General features: G+C 38.7%; 1 protein-coding gene across 1 annotated transcript in view; it reads left to right on the forward strand.

The window, feature by feature from the left end:
* COBL (cordon-bleu WH2 repeat protein) overlaps positions 1–18,088 on the forward strand; it is a 167,964-nt gene extending 149,876 nt beyond the window's left edge. Inside the window, exon 10 of the mRNA XM_067569990.1 lies at positions 17,695–18,088. Within this exon, the coding sequence (XP_067426091.1) occupies positions 17,695–17,888 (194 nt within the window). The 3' untranslated portion in view covers positions 17,889–18,088. The remainder of the gene's footprint in view (positions 1–17,694) is intronic.
* Positions 18,089–21,406: the final 3,318 nt, after the last annotated feature.

Genomic DNA, 21,406 nt, shown 5'->3' on the forward strand with positions numbered 1-21,406 from the left:
CTCCAGATTAGGTTTTATATTACACAAGCTTTGGTGAACTACCATAGGAACTGTCAGGTGTTATTTTAACCACCAGAGGGAACCAATGTTGTCCCTTGGATGCAATAGGCACCTAGTGAAAATAATAAAAAAAAGTTAATTTAAAAAAAATGAATATTGAATTATACCACAATTTCCATGTTTTCAAAATTCCATAACAATCAGACTCAGTTTACTGGATGGTTTCCTTTTTCAAAGGTAGAGGAAAGAGAATTTTTCTAGATTTTTTGTCTATAAATTCATATTATAAACAGGGAAACTAGGAGAAATATATTTTGTATGTGATGTTCCTGTGATGGCTATGTCAGGACACAAACCCAGATTGCTACCACGTCCTGCATAGTGTTGTGTATGTGTGTTACCCATATGCATTACTATACATATGATAGCTAACCAAACCCTGCCCTGTACTCTAAGTGTAGGAGAGGGTGCAGAGAGCTTCCCTGTGATCCACCAGCACAACTGCACAGGAATAGAACAGGATTTCAGCCTAGCGTTCAAGAGTGTTATGATACTTGGTGGTGGTGTGCTGTGGCAGAAAAGTTTTTATCAGCATGAGTTTTACAGAACTTTGCAAATGTCTTTAGGGACTATTTTAGTTTCCCTCCGTTTGTAAAAGCTGGTGTCTTTGTTACCAGCGAGGTTAATTACACTGGAACAAATGCAAAGGGTCATCACTATCAATTTTTAAATCAAGACTGGATGTTTTTCTAAAAGATATGGTCTAGTTCAAAGAGGAATTAATTCGGGGAAGTTCTATGGACTATATTATGCAGGAGGTCAGATTAGATGATCGCAGTGGTCCCGTCTTTCTTTATAATCTATGCATTTATGAATCTATGAACCATCCACTTGCTCCAGGATCAAAGAAAGAGAAAAAAGTAACAGGTTTTATAAACCACTGAAATGACTAAAGTATATGTTTATACATAATGTCATAGTTTTAAGGTCCATTTTCTCAGGACTTTCTAAAGATTGAAATGATAGCTGTATTTCCCTTTGAGAAGCTAGAAATTATCCCTTTCCAATGGTGGGGCTGCAAGATACCAATCCTTAAATTCATTACATTGTTATGTGTAGAAAATCTTATCTCCTGCCCAGGACTGAATCTTACTCATACTGGGCCTCAGGCAGGTATTATTTGGGGAGAAAATTCCAATTCCATATGTACAAGAAGGAGGAGGAAACATCTCTCCAGGAGAGACTGATACTTTATTTCTTTCTTTATTTTGGCAACAGTTTTAAGCTGGTCATTGGTTTGGAGAGTTAGAATAAGTACCAGAGAATCTGAATTAGTGGGTACATGATCCAGATCTAGTTGTGTAATAAATTGCACAGGCATATGATATATTTATTTATATAACATATGCCTGTGCCATTTATCATATGCCTATCACCTCCCCATATGTGCGGGGGAGGAGAGGGGGGAAGATGGGAGAATGCAAAATGAAATCTGTGGGCCTGATTGTGATGTGCCTATTAATTAAATTGACACCTGCTCTTCATAGATTCCAGGATCAGAAGGGATCATTGTGATCACCTAGTCTGACCTCCTATATAACAGGCCATAGAATTTCCCCACAATAATTGCTAGAAAATATCGTTTAGAAAAACTTCCAGTCTTGATTTTAAAATTACCAGTGATGGAGAATCCACCAGGACATTTAGTAAATTGTTCCAATGGCTAATTTACCCACACTGTACACTTTACAAAATTGTACACCTTTTTTCCAGTCTGAATTTGCCTAGTTTCAGCTTCTAGCCATTGGATCATGGTATGCCTTTCTCTGCTAGAATGAAGAGTTCATTAAGGCTTCCAGTAGTCAGTGATTGGAGTCCTCCGATTCTCTACTCAGGCATATGCCCATAGCATAGCCCATCCTCAGATGCTCACTTCTCAGCTTTTCTGACTTCAGCGTTTCTATCTATGAATACTGGTGAAAATGCTCTCTTTCTCTGTTCTTTCTGCTTTTCCTTCTAAAAACTAGAGAATTCTGCCCATGTACATTAATTTCTGGGTTTAGGGTATTGGGGAGCAAGGGACTGAGGGCAGAGAACAGAGACTTTTGTGTCAGCTCCTTTTGTGGATGCGGTAATTGATTCTTCACTTGTATTAAGGACGCCTATTGTATCATATTCTATACCTATTGTACCATAAGCAAAAGGTGGGACATAGTGGAGGGCAAGACCTAAAATGAGAGATGGATAGAAACAACACACCCAGATGGTCATGAGGAACAGGAGAGCTGTGGCTGGCACGGCCATTTTCCCTTAATCGTGGTTGCCATAATATCTAGTTATGAATAGAACTGGTAGAAAAATGGTGGTTTTCACACACAAGAAATTTAAAATTTTGAAAAAAAATATAATTCTACAGGTTTCCAAAAGCAATCATTTTTATTGGAAATATTTAATGAAAAATGTGTTGAAAAAGTTTGGTTTCGAAGATGTTTAGGTTTTGAGATTCCTTTCCTTCTTTCCTTCCTTTTATTTCTTTTTCCCCTTCTTCCATTTTGCCACCAAAAAAGGGTGAATAAAAGAAAACAAAAGGGAGAGAGAGGGGAAAAAACCATTATGGGATTATAGAAAAATGGAAAATTTATGAAAAAAAAAATATTTTTCTCTTAAAAAGGCTTTTTTAAATCAAAAAAATATTTGTTGGGGGGAAAAAATTCAGCCAACTCTATTTGTGATATGTGTGTGTCTCAATCAGGACCTGAGTGAATAGAATGTAACAAGTGGTCATCTATTGGCATAACTTTAAATCCAGAATAAAAATTTTCTTTATTTGAGTTTAGTTTGTATGCTGTGTGAAATAAAGAGTCTGGCCCCTTTAAGAGAGAGAATTCTGGGAGATTTACTAAATATAAAAGCTGGTAGAGTTGCCCAAGGAAAAGAGAGACTCTCTGCAAGATCATGGTCTACTGAAGCCTCTGAAAAGGCCAGCTTATGTCAATTCAAGGCCTTATTGAAGGTAGGATCTGGAAGCTTTGGGATCTTAATGCAAGAGCATGTTGATTATTTTGAATGAGGGTATGGTAGGCTTATATTTAAACCCCTTTGGTTTTGGTTCACTAACCATTCTGAAGCCATGTGAAATCAACCAGCTGGAGTGATACAGTTCCTTTTTACAGGGTACTGGTAAAACCTATCCCACTTCCCTCTCAAAAAAGAAAAGCTGCAAGTGTGTTTTCAGAGATCTTAATCCATTGAAAACACTCTTCAAGAACAATTTACCTGTGTAAAAACATGACCCTCTCCACTATCCAAGTTGCTAGAATATGAGAGAATTAGAGCAATCTGCTGATTAAGCATTGGCCAAATGTGTAAAAGAAGCTTGGAGTAGCTTTCGTTTAAGTGCCCAAGTTTTCCAGATGAAAACATTTGGTTAAAAAGAATGCATACACTGTAATTTGCCTGTTTGCTCCACTCCCTTGTGGACATGCCCAGCTTCCTCTCTACCTGGCAACTTTCCTGTGTTATGCACACCAAAGCTAAAAAATGTGATTGAGATATTCCTCAAATAAAATCACGAATCACATTCACTTTCCCACACTCTCAAAATACTCTTCAGAAAAAGAAATAAAATAACTTCTCTTCACTTTTAATGTGAATGGAATAAAAATCTGTTAGATTTGACAAGATGATATAGATAGCGTGTGTATAGTACACATGCCTGTGATGTGTGTTTTCCTTCTAAGTGAATTTAATAGTTGTAGGAAAGTTACCAGATTGACTGCAATGGAGAATAGAATCCTCACTCTGTCTATGGCCATGATAACCGATCACCAACCCACCAGCGTGACTCAATCTTCTTCTGAAGGGGTCAGCTTTAGGGAGAGGAGACAGCCTAGTATCCCTTCTTACTCAGTTCATGGCCTCTTTGCTGAACCTGTAAGCAAGGCTTCCAGTCACGAGGGTGAGCTTTATCAGGCTCAGTGGACCTGCATGTTCTGCACTAGAGCTCGCTGAGAATTTTCCAACTAAATGGAAAGAAAATGGCTATTTTTCTTTTAAAAAAAAAAAAAAAAAAAAAAAGTTGTAAGAAAAACAAAACAAAAAATGTTGTTTGAAAAGGGAGAAGGAGGGTGTGGGGAGAGAAAGAGCTGACAGGAAAACACTGAAAATTAAAAATGATAGCTTTTTGTTTAAAAAAAACAAACAAACCCAAAATAAACAAAAGGGGTTTTAGTATTTTCTCCCTTTTTGTTCCCCCATCCCTTATCAAATATTTTTCACCAAAATCTTTTTTAAATTCCCCGGGGGAGGGGGGGTGTGAAATGGTCTAACCTGGTCTAAGAAAGTTAGCTCAGTTGAAAGGCTTCATGTCCCTAAACCATTTCCTTGAGCCATCCTGTCTTTTATGGAAATACATACACACTAAAACCTCAAATTCCAGGTATGGCCTTGATCCAACAAAGCACTTACGCATGCTGAATCAGGTGCCCCACTGTGAGCACATATGTGATGATGATTATTTTATTGTTTATTTGTTTGTTTGTTTTTTGAATTGCCATAGAACCTAAGGGCTCCAGTCATGGACCAGATCCCACGGTGCTAGGTGTTGTACAAACACAGAAAAAGACAGTCCCTGCTCCAAAGAGTACTGAAAGATCAGACCTTTACAGTGTACACTGTGTATTAAGAATTTGCCCCCGTTTTTTTGGGGTTTTTTTAATGGTACAAAATATTTGCCTCCTCTTGCTGAGTTTGCTGACATTGCTAGTCCATTGGGAAGGAAGGCATAAGTACAGCACAAATGTGTTTTATGTTTTTACTCTGGATTATCCTAGAAATATGAATCTGTCATAGGGCTTTTATGAAATTCATAGCAGTGGAAAACATCAGTAAGAAAAAAGGAGGAATTGAATAAACCAGAATGCACAGGGGAACTCATGGAGAAGTTTAAAAGAAAAAGGCTTAAAAATGGGCTCTTTTCTGTGGTTTTTAAATCACCTAATAAAATGTTGGTTTGTAGCAGAGGTGCATTAATTATTTTTACTTTTAACCACAATATTGCATGTGTTTTTCATGCAATTTTATCCATGCTTAAGTCTTTGTTCACAAAGGTGGCTACTGAAAATCACCTTCACAGTTCATATGTTCAGATCCTGAAGCATGCTTGGATTGCAGCAGACCACCTCTGTAAAGGATGCAGTTTGCCAAAATCTACCACTCAAGACTAACAGTTGCCAGCAAAACGTGGCTAGCAGCAAATTTTTCAACCAACCCTTATTATATAGGGCAGTTTCTGTTTTTAGATCTAGTTTTCCTTCTGTCTAACTAAGACTTGCTGGAATCCTCTTTATCAATTACTGCATGTTGCTAGAACTACATGTGATGATTTATGAAGTGGAAGTTCAAAGAAATCTGTTAAATATTCTTGACTATATTCCCATTTTATCCTGATTTTTGTTGTCTCCCTCCTTTTCATAATCTATTGAATATTATAGATTAAACTCCATCTTGCATAGGTCCAGATAAGGCAGGCTGGGTACCTACTGTGAGTGGGTACTCCATGTACTTCTTATCCCCAGAACATCCTCTATCTGTTACTGTTCACAGAGCAGGAGAGAATTGGAGGGGGGGGGGTCACGGAGTACAGAGAAAACCTTCAAGTCAGGGCTATTCTGTACTGAGGGTGAAGGCAAGGGACTCAATCTTGATGCAATAAAAGACAGGGAACCAGCAAAGGGACTCCAGGTGACAAGTATGGGTGGTGTGAGTGACAGGAGAAAAATGGCTTTAGCAGTGGCATTTTAGATCAACTGAACTGTGGAAAGGTGAGAGACCAGAGAGAAAGAGGCTGCAGTAGTTGAGGTGAGAGCGGATCCAAGGCAAGGGAAAGGGGTGATTTTACTCATGTAGATTAATTCTCTATTTTCTGATAAATAAGCCTTTTTTCTGTTTGATGACTTGTGTTGAAAATAAATATCAGAAATGGGGAGGAATAACAGCTACTTTCAGTTGGGACTTCTCCATTTCCTCTTAGACTCCTCAAAGACCTGGATTTTAGGGTACCATTTTACAGTGGAAATGTAACCATATAATAATAATTTCCACATGGAACTACATGAAAAATAGAATGTAAATGCATAGAACTTGATTGTCCCCTGTGCAGGAAAAGCCAGAAAAAGAGATGGGAAACTTTTCAAGTTCCTACCTGTGTGGCTTGATTCTCTCTTTACTGTATTTTGTGTAGTTGCAGTTATGCTGTCAGAATTGAGGTGTAACCTGCAAAATGGGCATGGTTAGTGAAATAGGCATTTAGGCCATGTCTATAGAACAGCACTGAAATGGTGCAGCTGCAGCATGTCTGGTGAAGATGCTCTATGCCGACATAAAAGAGCTCTCCTGTTTGCATAATAAAACCACCTCTGCGAGTGGCAGAAGCTATGCACAAGAGCGCTTTTGTCAGTGTAACTTATGTCACTCCGGGACGTGGAATATTCACACCCCTGAGCAGTATAAATTTTGCTAACATAGGCTGTAGTGTAGACATAGCCTTATTATCCTGTTTGAGGACAGTTGGTCTAAGTGGCTGGGGCAAATTAAAGCAGCTTTGATGCAATTCTAATCGCAAGTGCAAAGACTGTGTACAAGGATACTATTTAATACTCCATGTCTGCCATTCTGCTGATGTCCCAGGTCAGATTTGTCTCTTTTCATGCTTCCTTGGCACATAGGTGGTGCATTTACAGTAGGCTTGCTTTTGTGGAATATGGAGGACTGTCCTAACAGAACCTATTTGCATAGGAAATGTGAACGTATGCAGTGTCCAAAAGCCATTGAGGATTTGTACAGACAGGAAATGAAGGACAGGAAAAATGACTAAAGCATCTGAGCAGATTATTATTATTATTATTAAGGCGATACCCTCCATTATCCAGCCAGTAATGTTTGGAGTGAGAAAAGGTCATTTTGCAGGCATATGCCTGAGTCTTAATGCCTGTATATTAGAAGGAATTTCACAGTAGCTTGTGGTATGGAAGTGAGATTCCCCCCCCCCCCCCCCAAGTAACATTTTTCTCTGCTGATTTATTCAGCATGTTAGTTAGGAACTTCTTGCATCTATTTTGCACAAAGACAACTCTATCTCTTCTGTGCTGCTCTCCAGATTCCATGAATAACAGTGACTAATATATCTCTGGACTGCTGTAGACACAAGGGAATGAACAGAATTGCGTTATGGCTTTAGGGTCTTTCTCCCATTGCCGATAGATGTATCTGCATTAGTGGCTATCAGATATAAACCACCAGAGAATCAGAATGGTGTAACTGATTTCATTACACCAGAGCTGTAGCTGCAGTGCTTGCTTTATACAAACAATCCAGGATTAATCCCTGTGGATTTTCCCTGGACCTGCCATATCTGGAGCAAAGATAGCTCCCAGTCCTCATCCCTCAGAACCAACTGAAGCTTCACCACCATAAAACCCACGTGTTTCCTGGGACATCTCAGTAATAGAATGCTAAATTTTATTATACTGTTCAGCCAGTAGGTGGCACAGTGTGAAAAATACTTGATTTAAATGAATCTCAGCCACACCTGGCAGAGTATTAAAAGATTTTATGATGAACACATTTTGTGTGTATAAGTAAGTGCAGTAGCTGGTCCATATCTGATACAGAAATGTATGACATGGTGTCAGGAGTAAACTAAGAGCAGAAACAGAAGAAAAAAAACCTAAGGTTACAGATAGAAGGAACAGAGCAACAAAGGTTGCAAAATCTCATCGACATGCCACTCTTTAATGCCCCAGAGAACTTCAGCTTTGACAAACCTTTACAATGGACAGTCAGGAAGTAATATTTTGCAAGATTTCAAATTGCAAACAAACTCCACAAAGAAACTGGAGATATACAAGTATCTTCTTTAATGTATACTGTGGGGAAACAAACAGAGCAATATCTTTAAATCATTTGACCTTACTGAAGACAGTTATAAAGATGACTATGAAAAGATTCTGGCTATGTTTGATGCATGCTTTATACCTCAGAGAATTGTCGTTTAAACAGAGTATGTTTCCACCAGAGAATTCAAGAACCAGGGGATAATGTTGAATGTTTTATTAGAGTTCTGCATATGTTAGCTGAAAACTGTGATTTTTGGGAATGCAAAATTTGAAAATATCAGACAGAGGCTGGTTATTGGATTAACAGATAAAAACCTTTCACATCAGCTACAACTGAAGAGAGATTTAACCCTAGCCACAGCTATACAGAGAGCAAAGCACTCTGAGCTGGTGAGACAGCAAAACCTAAAGCAACTTGACAAACTTGAAAAACCTGAAACTAACTTAGAAACTATAAACAGACATTTGAGAGTTAGAAGTCGTTATCATAAAATTCCTGAGGCAAGGAACAGGCTAACAGGGACAAATTCCACCCTTCATGCATAACGTGTGGAAAAAGTCACATCCCAAGGGATGATACATGTCCAGCCAGAGTCATAGGGTATAATAAATGCATGAAATATGGTCAGTTTGCAACTGTTTGCCACACCAAAGCAGTCAGGGAGTTCACTCATATTACAGACATTCAAGAGACATAGTTTCTATTTCTTGAGATGACATAGAACCTGGCTGGAGATTGAATGTTTATAGAAAGACTGTTGACTTTAAAAATGATTCAGGAGCTGATGTCACAGTCATCTCAGAAGGGACTTACAGTCACCTTCAACTCCTCCCAGAGCTGAAGTCACCTGACACAGTTCTGATTAGCCTGGAGGTATTCTGAACTGCATGGGCCAGTTCACCACAGAAACAGCTTACAAAGACAAAAGCTATGCATTCAGAGGGTATGTGATCAAAGGACCGCAGACCAACAGCGTTCTCAGCTGCAGTGTGGCAGCCATCATGGGCCTAGTGAGAAAGGTAGAAGAACTCAATGGGGAATATTTGGTAATGTTGGACTTTTGAGAGGAGATCCAGTACAAATAGCCTTGAGACAATGCTGAACCATATAGTGTACATATACCTCACAAGATTCCTATCCCATTACTTCATAAAGTGGACACTGAGTTGAAGAGAATGGAGTGGATTTGCATAAGTGAGAAAATCTTTGAGCTAACAGTAAGGTGTGTCCCAATGGTACCAGTTCTCAAGAAAAATGGAAAAATATGAGTCTTTATGGATCTTAAAAGACTTAATGAAACAGTTGTGAGAGAAAAATATACACTCCCTAGATTGGATGACTTCTTCTCCACAGTGAAAGGTGCTACTGTATTCTCCAAGCAGGATGCCTTGAGCAGATTCTGGGAATTTCCTTTAACCAATGAAAGTGCTAAACTCACAAAGTTATCACACCCTTTGGGAGACTTTGTTTTCAAAGAATACCTTTTTGGATTACTGGCGCATCTGAAATTTTCCAAAGATGGCAGAACTGTTAAACACAAATGGAGTTGTAGTTCTCATGGATGATACTCTAATATATGGCTCTTAGATGGAAGAAAACAACAAGACCCTCTACGAAGTCCTAAGACTAATCAGACGGCCTGGACTGCTGCTAAACAAGGAAAAACTCATTTTCCACCTATCTCGAATTGAGTTCTTGGGATAGACAATAAACAAAATTGGAATCAGTTCTAGCCCTCAGAATGTAAAAACAATTTGAGAATTGAATGCACCAACTCATGTACCAGAACTGAGACGTATATTGGTAATGGTAAATTACCTTGGTCAATACTTTCAAGACAATTCTACAGTGACAAAACCACTGAATGAACTGCTAAATTCCACACTTCTTCGCTATGGGGACCAAATCAAGAAATTGCCTTCAAAAAGGTAAAAGAAATTATCCCAACAGCTCCAGTTCTCAAGTACTATCAGGTGAACAAACGCACAATGATCAATGTAGATGCAAGTGACTATGGCCTATGTGGTTTATGGCTGCAACAACATGACTAAGTGGAAGTCTGTTGCATTTTGTTCTCGTGCACTCACAGAAGCAGAAAAACAATGAGCACTGATTGAAAAGGAGTGTGTGGTAAGAGTATGTGTCCGTGTGAACTTTTACAGAAATCTGTGTGCACTGGATTCATTTTCACTGATAACAGACCCTAAACCTCTTGTAACTCTCATCAACGGAAAAGTCCTGAATCAAGGACCACTGAAATGCCAACACTTATTGCTAAGGTTAATTCAATTTAACCCAATTTTTAAGTATGTTCCTGGGAAAAATCTGGTAGTATCAGACACTCTCTCACAGAGCCAGCCATTGCTCTCAATTACCTGTGAGCTTGAAGATGATATAAAGGTGTTCATGGATGCTGGAAATGCATACAGACCAGTGTCAGAAAAGACACCACACCTCCTACAGAAAGCGACCTCAACAGCCACTCAACTTCAGGAAGTTCTAAGTTACATTGGGGCATCTGGCCCAAGTATCTAAAAGACAGTAAGAAAGTGACAAGAGATTACTTTGCAGCATTTGGTCAATTAAGCAAGTCAAATAGACTCATGATTTAAAAGGCAATTAAACTTAATGAGAGGAGAAATCTTAAACCTCATCCATGGAAGGACATCAAGGATTAACTAAATACTGTGAATGGCCCAACCAGTTAATGTGGTGACTGGGCATCAGAAAGGACATAAAGAATAAGTATCTGCCTGTGAATATTGAAGAACTGACAGACCAGCATAACACAAAGAACCTTTAATAACAACATCTCTACCAGACAAATGTTGGAAGAGAATAGCTGCAGATTTCTGCCAATTTAGAGGTCATCATTAACTGTTCGTCATGGACTATTTTTCCAGTTATATAGAAATAATATACTTGAAAAACATAAAATGTTGCAGTGTTATTAAGAAACTGAAGGGCACTTTTCCTCATTCCAGTACAACTAGTGACAGACAATGGATCCCAATTCACTCTTACAGAATTTAAGTCCTTCTGAAGAAAATATGATTTTGATCATATTACTAGCAGCCCACATTACCCACAAGCAAATGGAGACACTGAGAGAACTGTACAGACAGCCAAGAAAGTCCTACAGCAGGAAGATCCATTCCGTCACTCTTCTGAGTTACAGTTCTACAGTAAACACCAATAGCAGCTACTGCATATAGTCCAGCACAACTGCTGATGGAAAGACAACTCAGAACTACCGTTTCGACTTTGGAAAAGAATCTATCTCTGACATGAAGAGAGTAGCCAAATTGGGCAAAAAGACTAAAAAAGGTTATGAACACTTTTACAACAGACATCACTCAGTTAGAGAACTGCCAGATCTAGAGTCTGGTGGCTGTGTTCATGTCAAATTAGATGGAGGAAAAGGGTGAACAACTCCAGCTGTCCTAAAGAAAAAGAATTTAGCGCCCAGGTTGTATGTGGTTGAGACCAACAATGATGTTCAGCAGAAACTGTCGACATCTACAGTTTGTTCCTCAAAAAGAACAATCAACAGAGCAAACTGTGCAGATGGCAGATGCAGAACAAGAAGACTCAAGGATTTCAAACTGACCACAGCAAGCCATTGCAACTAATGGTCAGCCAGATGACCAAGCTGTTACGTGTTGAGATCATGTAATTAGAAACCAGTACAATTCAGAGATGCTTAACAGACGGATACGTACTGAACTTCAAAGACAGGCTGATAGTGTAAATATTGTAAACAATAGGATTGGAGAACTTAAAGGGGAAGATGTAATGGAATGCTAAACTGTATTATACTGTTCAGCCACTAGGTTGTGATGTGTAAAATATTTTATTTAAACAAACCTCAGCCATGCCTGACGTAACATCAAAGGATTTTATGATGAACATGTCTTGTGTGTGTAAGCAAGCGCTGTATTATTTCTGATACAGAAATACATGACACTCTGCAGAGGTTAAATCCTCCCATGTGGTGCCTCCAGATCACAATGGCAGCTGCAGAAGCTGCACTCCCATGGGCTGTGACTCTGGCTGGTGTCTCTGAACCCCCAAAGCGTGCAGAGATGATTGTGTATATAACATGCAGGCTAGTCTGGAGTGGGCCAGCATTATGCTACAGTAGGATGCTCTGGAGTTAAAAGAAGGCCTGTGCTGCAAAGAGGAACCATGTGCATCCGCTCCTGGCCCATTGACCCCAATCCCTGCAGAGCAACCACAAGATGAGATAAACCCACAGAGCCGGATCTGGGTTCCCTCCGCTGATGTCCATACGAATGACCATAAATATATATTCTAGTTATCATTACTGAGAAGAGCTGTCAAACCAATTGAGTTCTGCAAGGCGCGCGCTCTCTCTCTCTCTCTCACACACACACACACACACACACACACACACACACACACACACACACTATATCTACACTTGAAGTTTGAGGGTTTGATTCCCAGCTCGAGGAGACATATATCCGTGTTATCTTTGACTGAGTTAGCGTGCTAAATATAGAGTGCAGCTGTGGCAGCAAGAGTTGTGGGAGAGGCTCACCCACCCTCCAGTATGTGCCTAGCATCTCAGACAGGTACATATTCAGGGCAGCTAGCCCCTTCTGCCATTCACACTGCTACAGTCAGAGCTACTGTGGATATATCTCTTCAAGCTGAGAATCACATACCTCTCAAAATGTAGACATACCCATAGGCTGAATTCTCCCTTCAGTTACATTAGGCAATTTGACTGAAGTAAATGGGGCTGGACTGGCATAACTGAAGGGAAAAATGGGTCCATCTTGTCTTATAATTATTTATTAATTCTGCTTAGTGAGGGCTATTGGTTCCCATTTATATTCGCATTGTTTTTAGTCCTTTGTTAAAAACAAAATATTTTTTCTAGTAAACATCTATCTTGTATGAAAATTGCTGGTGATCCTGCATTACACATTTTCATAGTTTCTTATAATCATTATAAAAATGATTTATAGACAATATTTTTACATGTAAACTGCCCTGCCTCTTAGAAAGGTATATTTTCATATATTATGAAATTTTTCCAAATATTGCTTTTTTGTGTGACATGTCCAACTTTGTATAACTAGTGCTAATAATTAGAGCAATTATTTTTAAAAAAATGTAAATCTCTTACTAGAGGTTTTGAGCACTGTCACTAAAATAAATATATTGTAATATTTGGGCCATTATAAGAATTCATTGTTGTTCAACATATGGTCATTTTTTTTATTGTTACTCACAAAAATACTGTAATGAACCACTTGCAATACAGCAAAACGATTTCACACTGTGAAAAGAGAAAATGTGGCAGTGAAACAAGCAATTGAAAGAAATCTGAAAATAATGGTTACCCTGTTACCACAGAGAGCAAGTACTGAGAAGAATTAAAGGAACGCTGGATTTATAAAACCATTACAGAGCCCTGATTATTCACTAGATAGGGGTTAAATCAACAATTTCCTCTTTAAAAATGCATTTTGATTTGCTGTTTCTATCATTGCTGAATATGGCTCTAAACCAGCAGTGTCATAAAAACGGAAGATCACAGTACCTATCAAGCAGAAATAATTTGGAAAATAAAGTACCTTAACCTGAATCCATTGAGAAAGTTTTGTGATTGACTTCAGTGATGTAGGCTCATATTCCTAGTATATGCTTGTTTTAAAATCTTGGAGCCTGAGTCTGATCTCATTTGAATGCAATGGAGATAATCCAGGCTTACACAAATATAACTAGGAACAGGATATATCTCATGTCTCTCATAAAATATTAAATTTAATCGTCAGTTTGAAATTGTTGAAAATGTAAATCAGGCAGGATAGAAATGCAAATGATGTCTGTAGCATATTTAGACACTGTATTTTTGTATATTGTATGTGTGTATAATGTGTATGTATATATACATGCAATATCAAAATACATACATTTAGATGTAGACTATCTATGTGGTTCTCCTCAGCTCAGAGTTTAGTGTTATCTTAATTACTTACAGTGTATTGAAATCAGAGTGACAAGGTTCCTTTTGTGTTAAGCAAGAGCTCGCATTCCTGACCGATGAGCTACTCTCCTCTTTGCCTCTAGATGATCACAGGAAACAGTCTTAAAAACAAAACCGAAAAAAAGTTTGTAACTTGTGGCTGACCTAATTGTGCAGTGGCAGTGCATTTTACTGGTATGCAGGGGAGATCTGTATTACAAGACAATTTCGGGCTTTCCAGGCTCGGTAACCTGGTAGGTGAAAAAAGTGTATTGTGTATTGCTGGGCACCATCTAATTCCAAAACACTAAATGAAATGCTAATGCTTATTTATCGACTACGGGCCAAACAAACTCTACACTCCATTACACCAGTACAACCCAAATGAAGTTTGGAGAAGCCAGGATATCACTGAGAGCAGAATTTGGCCTCATTGTGTATTTATAAACATAGACAGTCTTCCAAAGTGCAGCATTTTTTTCAGCAACATTAATTTATCTGTAGTAATTATTATCTATCGACCAAATCCTGAAAGCCTTACTCAGACTTTAATTGTGCCTTGAATAGCAGTTTCCACTGAGTAAGGACTTCAGGATTGGGCACTGTACTTGCTGTTTTGTTGGGAGTGGTGTGTTAAGAGGTAAGGAAGAACAAGTGTCCGGGTTTTTTCTTTTAGAAGCAACTTCAGTGATATCCTTACTCCTTCCAGCTTCTATCTCAGTAGTGGGCGTGCTCAGGGCATGGTCCCTTTCCCAAATCTCAGATGAAAGTGAAATTTTACTCTGAATTTAAAGTGGAGTTTTACTATGAAAATTGAATCTGTAAAAACTGCACTATAATTTCTGTATCAAATGTGCTTTGCTTACAAGCTAAAAAATTTTAAAAGTGCTTCCCATGTCCAGACTGGCCATCTGACAGTTCTGGCAAATGCCAGAGGGGCCAGTGCACTCAAGGGCTGGTGGGCCTGTCTTTGTGAAAAAAATAAATAAATAAATAAAACAGCAAATGCAATCAATGTCAAAATAACAAACACTCTATCCACTCCTTGTTTTTTATTTATTTTTTATTCACTCTGATTTGCATGCATTATTTAAGCTCTCAGTTGTCACGCTACATTCTCTTCCTGATTTGGTAGCCTATGACATCACTGTGTTGCTAAATCGCACGAAGCCTTGTCTTTCAACGAGACTTCATCTGCGGTTTCCGTTGATTAATCAGTTGTTCGATGATGGGAAAAACTGGCTAATCTTGAACATGCTGTCACAGATATGGACAATAAACCTTCCAAAAAATGAAAAGGGGGAGCTATGAAAATCAGAGAAAAAACACCAAAAGACTCTGGAAGCCAATGCCGCTAAATGTGTGAAAATAACTGATTCGTTCTGTCTTCATCCATCGAGTTAGAACATTCCTGGGCCTAAAGAGCACATCTACTGAAGATATCCCTGGGCCTAGTAAAACGAGCACATCTGCTGAAGAAGAAGGCTCTGAAACACAAAATGATCAGCAAGATGTAAATATTGTCATCGAGGAAGGTTTGCCAGAACAGGAGGGTAAAATGGGGCAGGATTTAAACGAAACCAGTAGCTCGCTGTCTAGACAAAATGTAGAGTCCACATTCAACTACTTTGCTTGCCCTAATACAAGTCAGCTTCACTTTGTTTTTTAATTACCACCCAAATCAAAACACCAGTGATTTTGTAATAAAGAAAACTTTCAATCGCAAGGATGGAACGAATGACAAGTGGTTGACTTACTGTGAGAAAATAAATTCTTTATTTTGCTCAGTCTGCCTGGTATTTTCTAAGAGTTCCATAACAAATCCGTTCATTGAAGGAATGAAAGACTGGAGACATATCCATCAGAGAATAGAAGAACACAAAAAAAGTGTCATGCACGGAGCTTGTGCAGAAATGTACTTTTTTAAGGCCCGCAACGCAGATATCAACAGGTTACTGCTTTGTATTCAAATGTCTGTCCTCCGAGAACAAGTACGAAAGAGACGCAAGTACTGGAGCGGGTAATAGACATTGTGAAAGTGATAGGCAAGCGTGGATTTAGCTACAGGGGAAAGAAATCAGAGGCTGCGTACACTTTAGAAGACATTTCCGTAGATCATGGCAATTTTTTGGTGTTTGTTCTACTTCTTAACAAGTACGAAGTTTGTCTGCAGGAACATGTAAGTGAATGCATAGAAAGAAGCAAGAAGTTCCATTCTTCGGGAGGGAAGGGCAGAGGATCGTTAATAATTTTGCTTTCTAAAACAGCAGTTAATGCAGTTATAGAAACAATTCGGCAACTTAAGGAGAGTGTTGCAAATGAAGTGAGGGAAGCTGGAATGTTCTCAGTACAAATCGACATAACTCAGGATATCCCATCAAAAGATCAGTGCTGTTATCATTCAGTATGTAATAGATCACATTCACAAGAAGCTTCTTGCGCTAGTAGATTGTGAATCATCAGCTGGGGAATACTTGCTTCACTTGTTAAGGTGGGTTCTCAAATCATGCAAACTCAACATAAGAAAATGCACTGGCAATTCAATTGATGGGACAGCAAACATGCAAGGACAATATAAAGGCTTCTCTATGTGCTATCAACAGAGTCTCTAGACCAAATTCATGTCTGGTATTATGAACATGTACTAAATTTAGTACTGGCAGATACTACAAGGTTTGTGATTGCAAGTGCATCGCTATTCGCTTTAATGAATGATGCTGCAGTGTTTATTCAGGAGTCATATCAATGTATAAATATGTGGTAAAATGTAAGTCAGGACATTGGAGACTCTCTATGGTTGGTGACGCCTGCTGGTGGTCTAAAGATGCAGCACTGAGAAAAATATTTGGATCATTTTCAAAGCCGGTTCTGCTTTGTACATTGACCTTATTGTCACATTGGCAAAGATTCAGGAGAACCTGAGATATAAACCTGACGTGCTCCTAAAGGCGAAAGCATATAAAGAATCGCTGCTTAAATACAAGACAGTTCTCACAGCTCAAATCTTTCTACACGTATTTGAATTGAGAGTCACTGTCGTCAAAATATCTACAAACAAGCAGAATGGATATCTTAACAACTTATTTCATGGTGTCTGGAGCACAGGAGGATCTCAAAAAGTGTGTAAGATTTTGATGTTAAGAAAGCTGCAGGTAATTTTGTAGAGTGGGCAAATGACAAGCTGCAAGAACATGAAGACTGTGAACTTGAAGTACAAGCTGTTCTGCCTGAAAAAAGATTAAGGGGGGAAAAATATGGTAAGCGAGTCCGCTGAAGATGAATTCATAATTGACGCAATTACAGTTTATAAGATACAAGTCCACAACGTAATCCTTGACACAATCACTGAGAGCATGTATTGCCATTTTCTCGACAACGGAACACTCTATGCTGGTTTTGCTTGTCCGGAACCTAGGAACTTCTCTGACATAAGAGATTGTGGACTTCAGACACCAGCGCTAGAAGAATTAAGCAAAAGCTTGCTCAAATTTGATGAAAGAGCCACAGTTGAAAATTTGCAGTGTGAATTAACTAGTCTAGCTTTGCACTGGGATAAGCTGAAGACATCAGCAGTAGACGAATACACTGTCAGGGTGGCAAGAGAAATACCTGTGGAAGACAAGAAAAGGAAATAATGAGATGACATGGAAATGGAGCTGGTGAATAAGGCATGCTCAACATGTAAAACTGCACTGTTTGTTGCTATCAAATTCTGTGGTAATACAATTTATTAACTGATGCCTATAATGTGATTGGCCTGGCCTACAAATTCCTATTGCTTCTATTTTTCACACAAGTTGCCTGTGAGAGAAGTTTTTCCACTTTGAAGTTCATTAAGAACCAACTGAGGAGCACTGTATCCCAGGAACACTTGGAATCTTTCATGCTGATGGCAACAGAAAAAGACATACTTCTGAACTTTGATTTGGATGGACTAATCGACAGAGTTGTGGAAAGGAGTGAACTCCTGCGACGCCTGCTCGTTCCATAAGGTAAGGTACAAGTATTTTTTTTATTAGTGTGGTTTGCTTATAGGGATGCATGCACAGTACATGGCATTGTAGTCATTGAGTACGGTGGTGTATAAAGAGAACAATTGTTTAATGAATAATAAATAATGAAGCAGGTGTTATTTAAAGTATATTACTTTGTTCCTCTGATGCGTACAGGTTGAGCCCTGTTCAATTATTTTATGTTTTTGTTTTGTTTAAAAAAATCATAAAAAATATAAATGAAAATTTACTATTACAGATAGGCCTACATCCTACAAAATAACTAAAATAGGTAAATACAAATAAAAATAAAGTATGTTTAATTATTTACAGGCATTTTTTTATTAAACACATACTAACACTCAAAAAACACATGACATAAGCACAGAAAAATAATTTGGCATAGAGCCCCACAGCTTTAACTTGGGCTGGTGTCTTTTAAATGCCACGGATGATTTTTAGTCCCAGTCCGTCACTGGTGCTTTCTAGCAGCCAGCCCTGCAAACGGGACTCTGAATGTCAAACTGTGTTCTTTTCATCTCATGCATCATCGCCTATAATAAGGCATATTATGGCCTCAGTGCAACCACAATCTCTTCAGTGGGTTTGCACAGGTGTATGTGATAGGAATTCAGTAAACAGTCTTGTCAATGCACAATGAAGAGTTGAAGCCTCTTGCTGTCTGTGAGGGTGTGTCCACACTAGGAATAATGGTGTGTTCTAACCATGCTTTAGCTAACTCATGGTAACTGAGGGCTGGTTCACACTGACCGCGCTATTCGGCGGCAGTCGACGGGAGTTACGCAAACTACTCAGAGTAGTTTGCGTAACTGACGTCGACTGCTCAGCTTCCCTTCTGTGTGCTGTTCACACTGCGCTGAGCCTGTTCCCATCAGCTCAGCACTACGCTACTTGAGGGGGTGGACTTACTCAGTCGACTTCGTGATCGATTGAGCGGGTCTCACTGACCGCTCAATCGATCCTGAAAGATCGATCTGCCGGTGGTGATTTTGCCGCCGTCAGTGTAAACGTAGCCTAACATAAGGTAACATCTTAGTGAAATAAGGCAGTTTATAGTTTTCACAAGTGTTGTCATGTTGAGGTGAATCCTGAGAAGGAACCTGGGGTTTGCCTCAACCAGTTAACACGTGTAAATCTACAAATTGCCTTGTACGATTTCACCTCATGTTAGTTACCTCAGGTTTGCTAGAACATGGTAAGAACACATGTTTTTTCCCAGTGAGGACAAAAGTTCTTTGGTCTACTGGTTCTGACGGACTAGCAGGTATGAAAAGCAGTGGGCTGATAGGACGGAATAAACTAAAGAAACTGAATTGTTGAATAAGAAGGGACCCTTTTACACTGTCACTTTTCAGGTAGAACTGCAGTTTAATGACTACGTGGAAGTCCTCACATTGAATCGTGTGCCTCCAAGAGTTAAAGGCTTACACACTGGTTTCAAGTCTGATTTGGGCCTGGGGGTTTGAGGGAGAGTTATTTGTTTTGTTTTTCAGTGTATGGGGTGGGAGCTTTGGGGATCTCAAGACATTTCCTGTAACTGGGCAACTTGCTGGATGACATTGGCAAGGTGAGGGGTCAGACCCATTCCTCCAACTCAGGAGACATTTGCTGGGAGAAGAAAAAGCTGGTGGTGCTAGGTGACACAAAGGAGGAAGGGAAGAATTCCATAGAGGCAGATACTTATTGCAGGAGTGGTATCACTCCAGCCAGTTGTGGTAGAGCAGCAAACTGAGCATGCATAGCTCTGGCAGCTGCAGATCGGGCTTATTTAAGGCATGTCCATGGCAATAGCTGTAGCCATTTTATTGTCACATACAGAACTTCATGCATCAAGGTATATTGCATTGTGCATTGCTTCTAAACCAAAGTCCACTCTGTGTGCTTCATTCTTTAAATTGCTTTCTTTCATCACTATATTGTATTCCCCTGTGTTCTGTTCTTCTCTGACTATAGCTTTAATAAATGTATTTTTCAATGTAATTGAAAACCAAGCAGCACAAACAGTATGGTGGTGTTTGTTTATTATGTATTTTCTGATAGTTATCCTTTTTCAGTGTTGGTGACTATATAATATGGTTATTCTCATATCTGTGCATGCGTTGATGCTGTTCTAAATGCTTTCCTATGCTATGATCATACCATAATCAATTTACTGTCTCTTATTTATTTTTTAAGAATATTTTAACAGGATTTTTAAATGGGATAAAATCTTTCATTAAATGTGAAAAACAAGAGCTAACATCACAGAAAATAAAGTCAACAAAACGGGTAGCATCCCCCCAAACTCGCAGAAGAGTACTGGCAGCATCCTCAGTCACAAATATTGATGCTCTGACAGCACTTACAGCTTTAATCATGATTTGTAACCCTATGAATTTTATTGCTTCTGCTGTCAGAAATCAATTTCAGTATTTAATGGCATTCTGTAACTCAATCAAGGAGAATTTTGGTTTGATTTGATTTAAATGTTATTTGAAGCTTCATTGCTAAGATACATCTTTTAAAAATAAATATTTTATTTAAAGCTCCATTTCTCTTATACATCTTTTTTTTTTCTTACCCAAAGTGGTCCTGAATTGACTAATAGATTTTAAAAAACCCTAAGGAGTAAAATACTACAGCTCGAAATGTAACAAAACAGATTAAATAGTTGTTTGGCTGTATTCCTGTTACTGATTTGCAGATTCATGTATTATTACTCACGCCGGCGAAACTTACGTTACTCAGGGGAGTGTTTTTTCACATCCCTGAGCAACATAAGTTTTGCTGGCATAAAGGATATTGTAGACATGGCCTAAGTTTTGGGCCCTGAACCTGCAAAACTCTTAAATGTGTGCTTGATCTTACCCATCGTTGTAGACCCATTGACACCAATGCAAGTACTCACCTAATTAAAGTGCAGCACGTGCATAAGCGTTTGTAAGATCAGATCAGAGCAGACATTTTGATCTAATCTCTCACCCCCTCAGTTTTACCGAGGCTGCAGAGAAGAGCCTATTGTGCTCATAATTTCAAATTTCAAATATAAAAATTATATTAATTCCTTTTATTGAAAGAAATCTGTTTGGGCCTCGATTCTGCCTCCAATCCATCATCAAAAGAGTTGACATTAGTGGGAGTTCTCCATACATGAATAAATTGCAGGATGGAGCCCACATTTATATATACCTTTGGGGAAATAAAAAATTGTATGTTTCGCTTAAAGAGAAAAAAAGCATAGAAAATTAATTGAAGTACTGAGTTAACAATTATACTGTGTCTGTTAAAAGTCTCATCACTTACCTCTTTTACAAGGTTTAAGTTTGACTTGCAAAGGAAAAAATGTTGGGTGTGTTCCCTATTGTTGCTTCTTTATAATGTATAAAAGACTGAAACGTTAGGGTTTTCTGTTCTTAATAATAATAATACCTTGTTATTATATAGTTCTCTTTGTTAAAGATTAAAACAGCTCTGCCCATTTGTTTGAAGGAGCAGAAAGCTCCCACTCTTCTAATTC

The sequence above is a fragment of the Emydura macquarii genome, unplaced genomic scaffold (assembly GCF_026122565.2).
Source record: "Emydura macquarii macquarii isolate MOO-44397 ecotype Brisbane River unplaced genomic scaffold, CSIRO-AGI_Emac_v2 contig_2975, whole genome shotgun sequence".
Taxonomy (NCBI): Eukaryota; Metazoa; Chordata; order Testudines; family Chelidae; genus Emydura; species Emydura macquarii.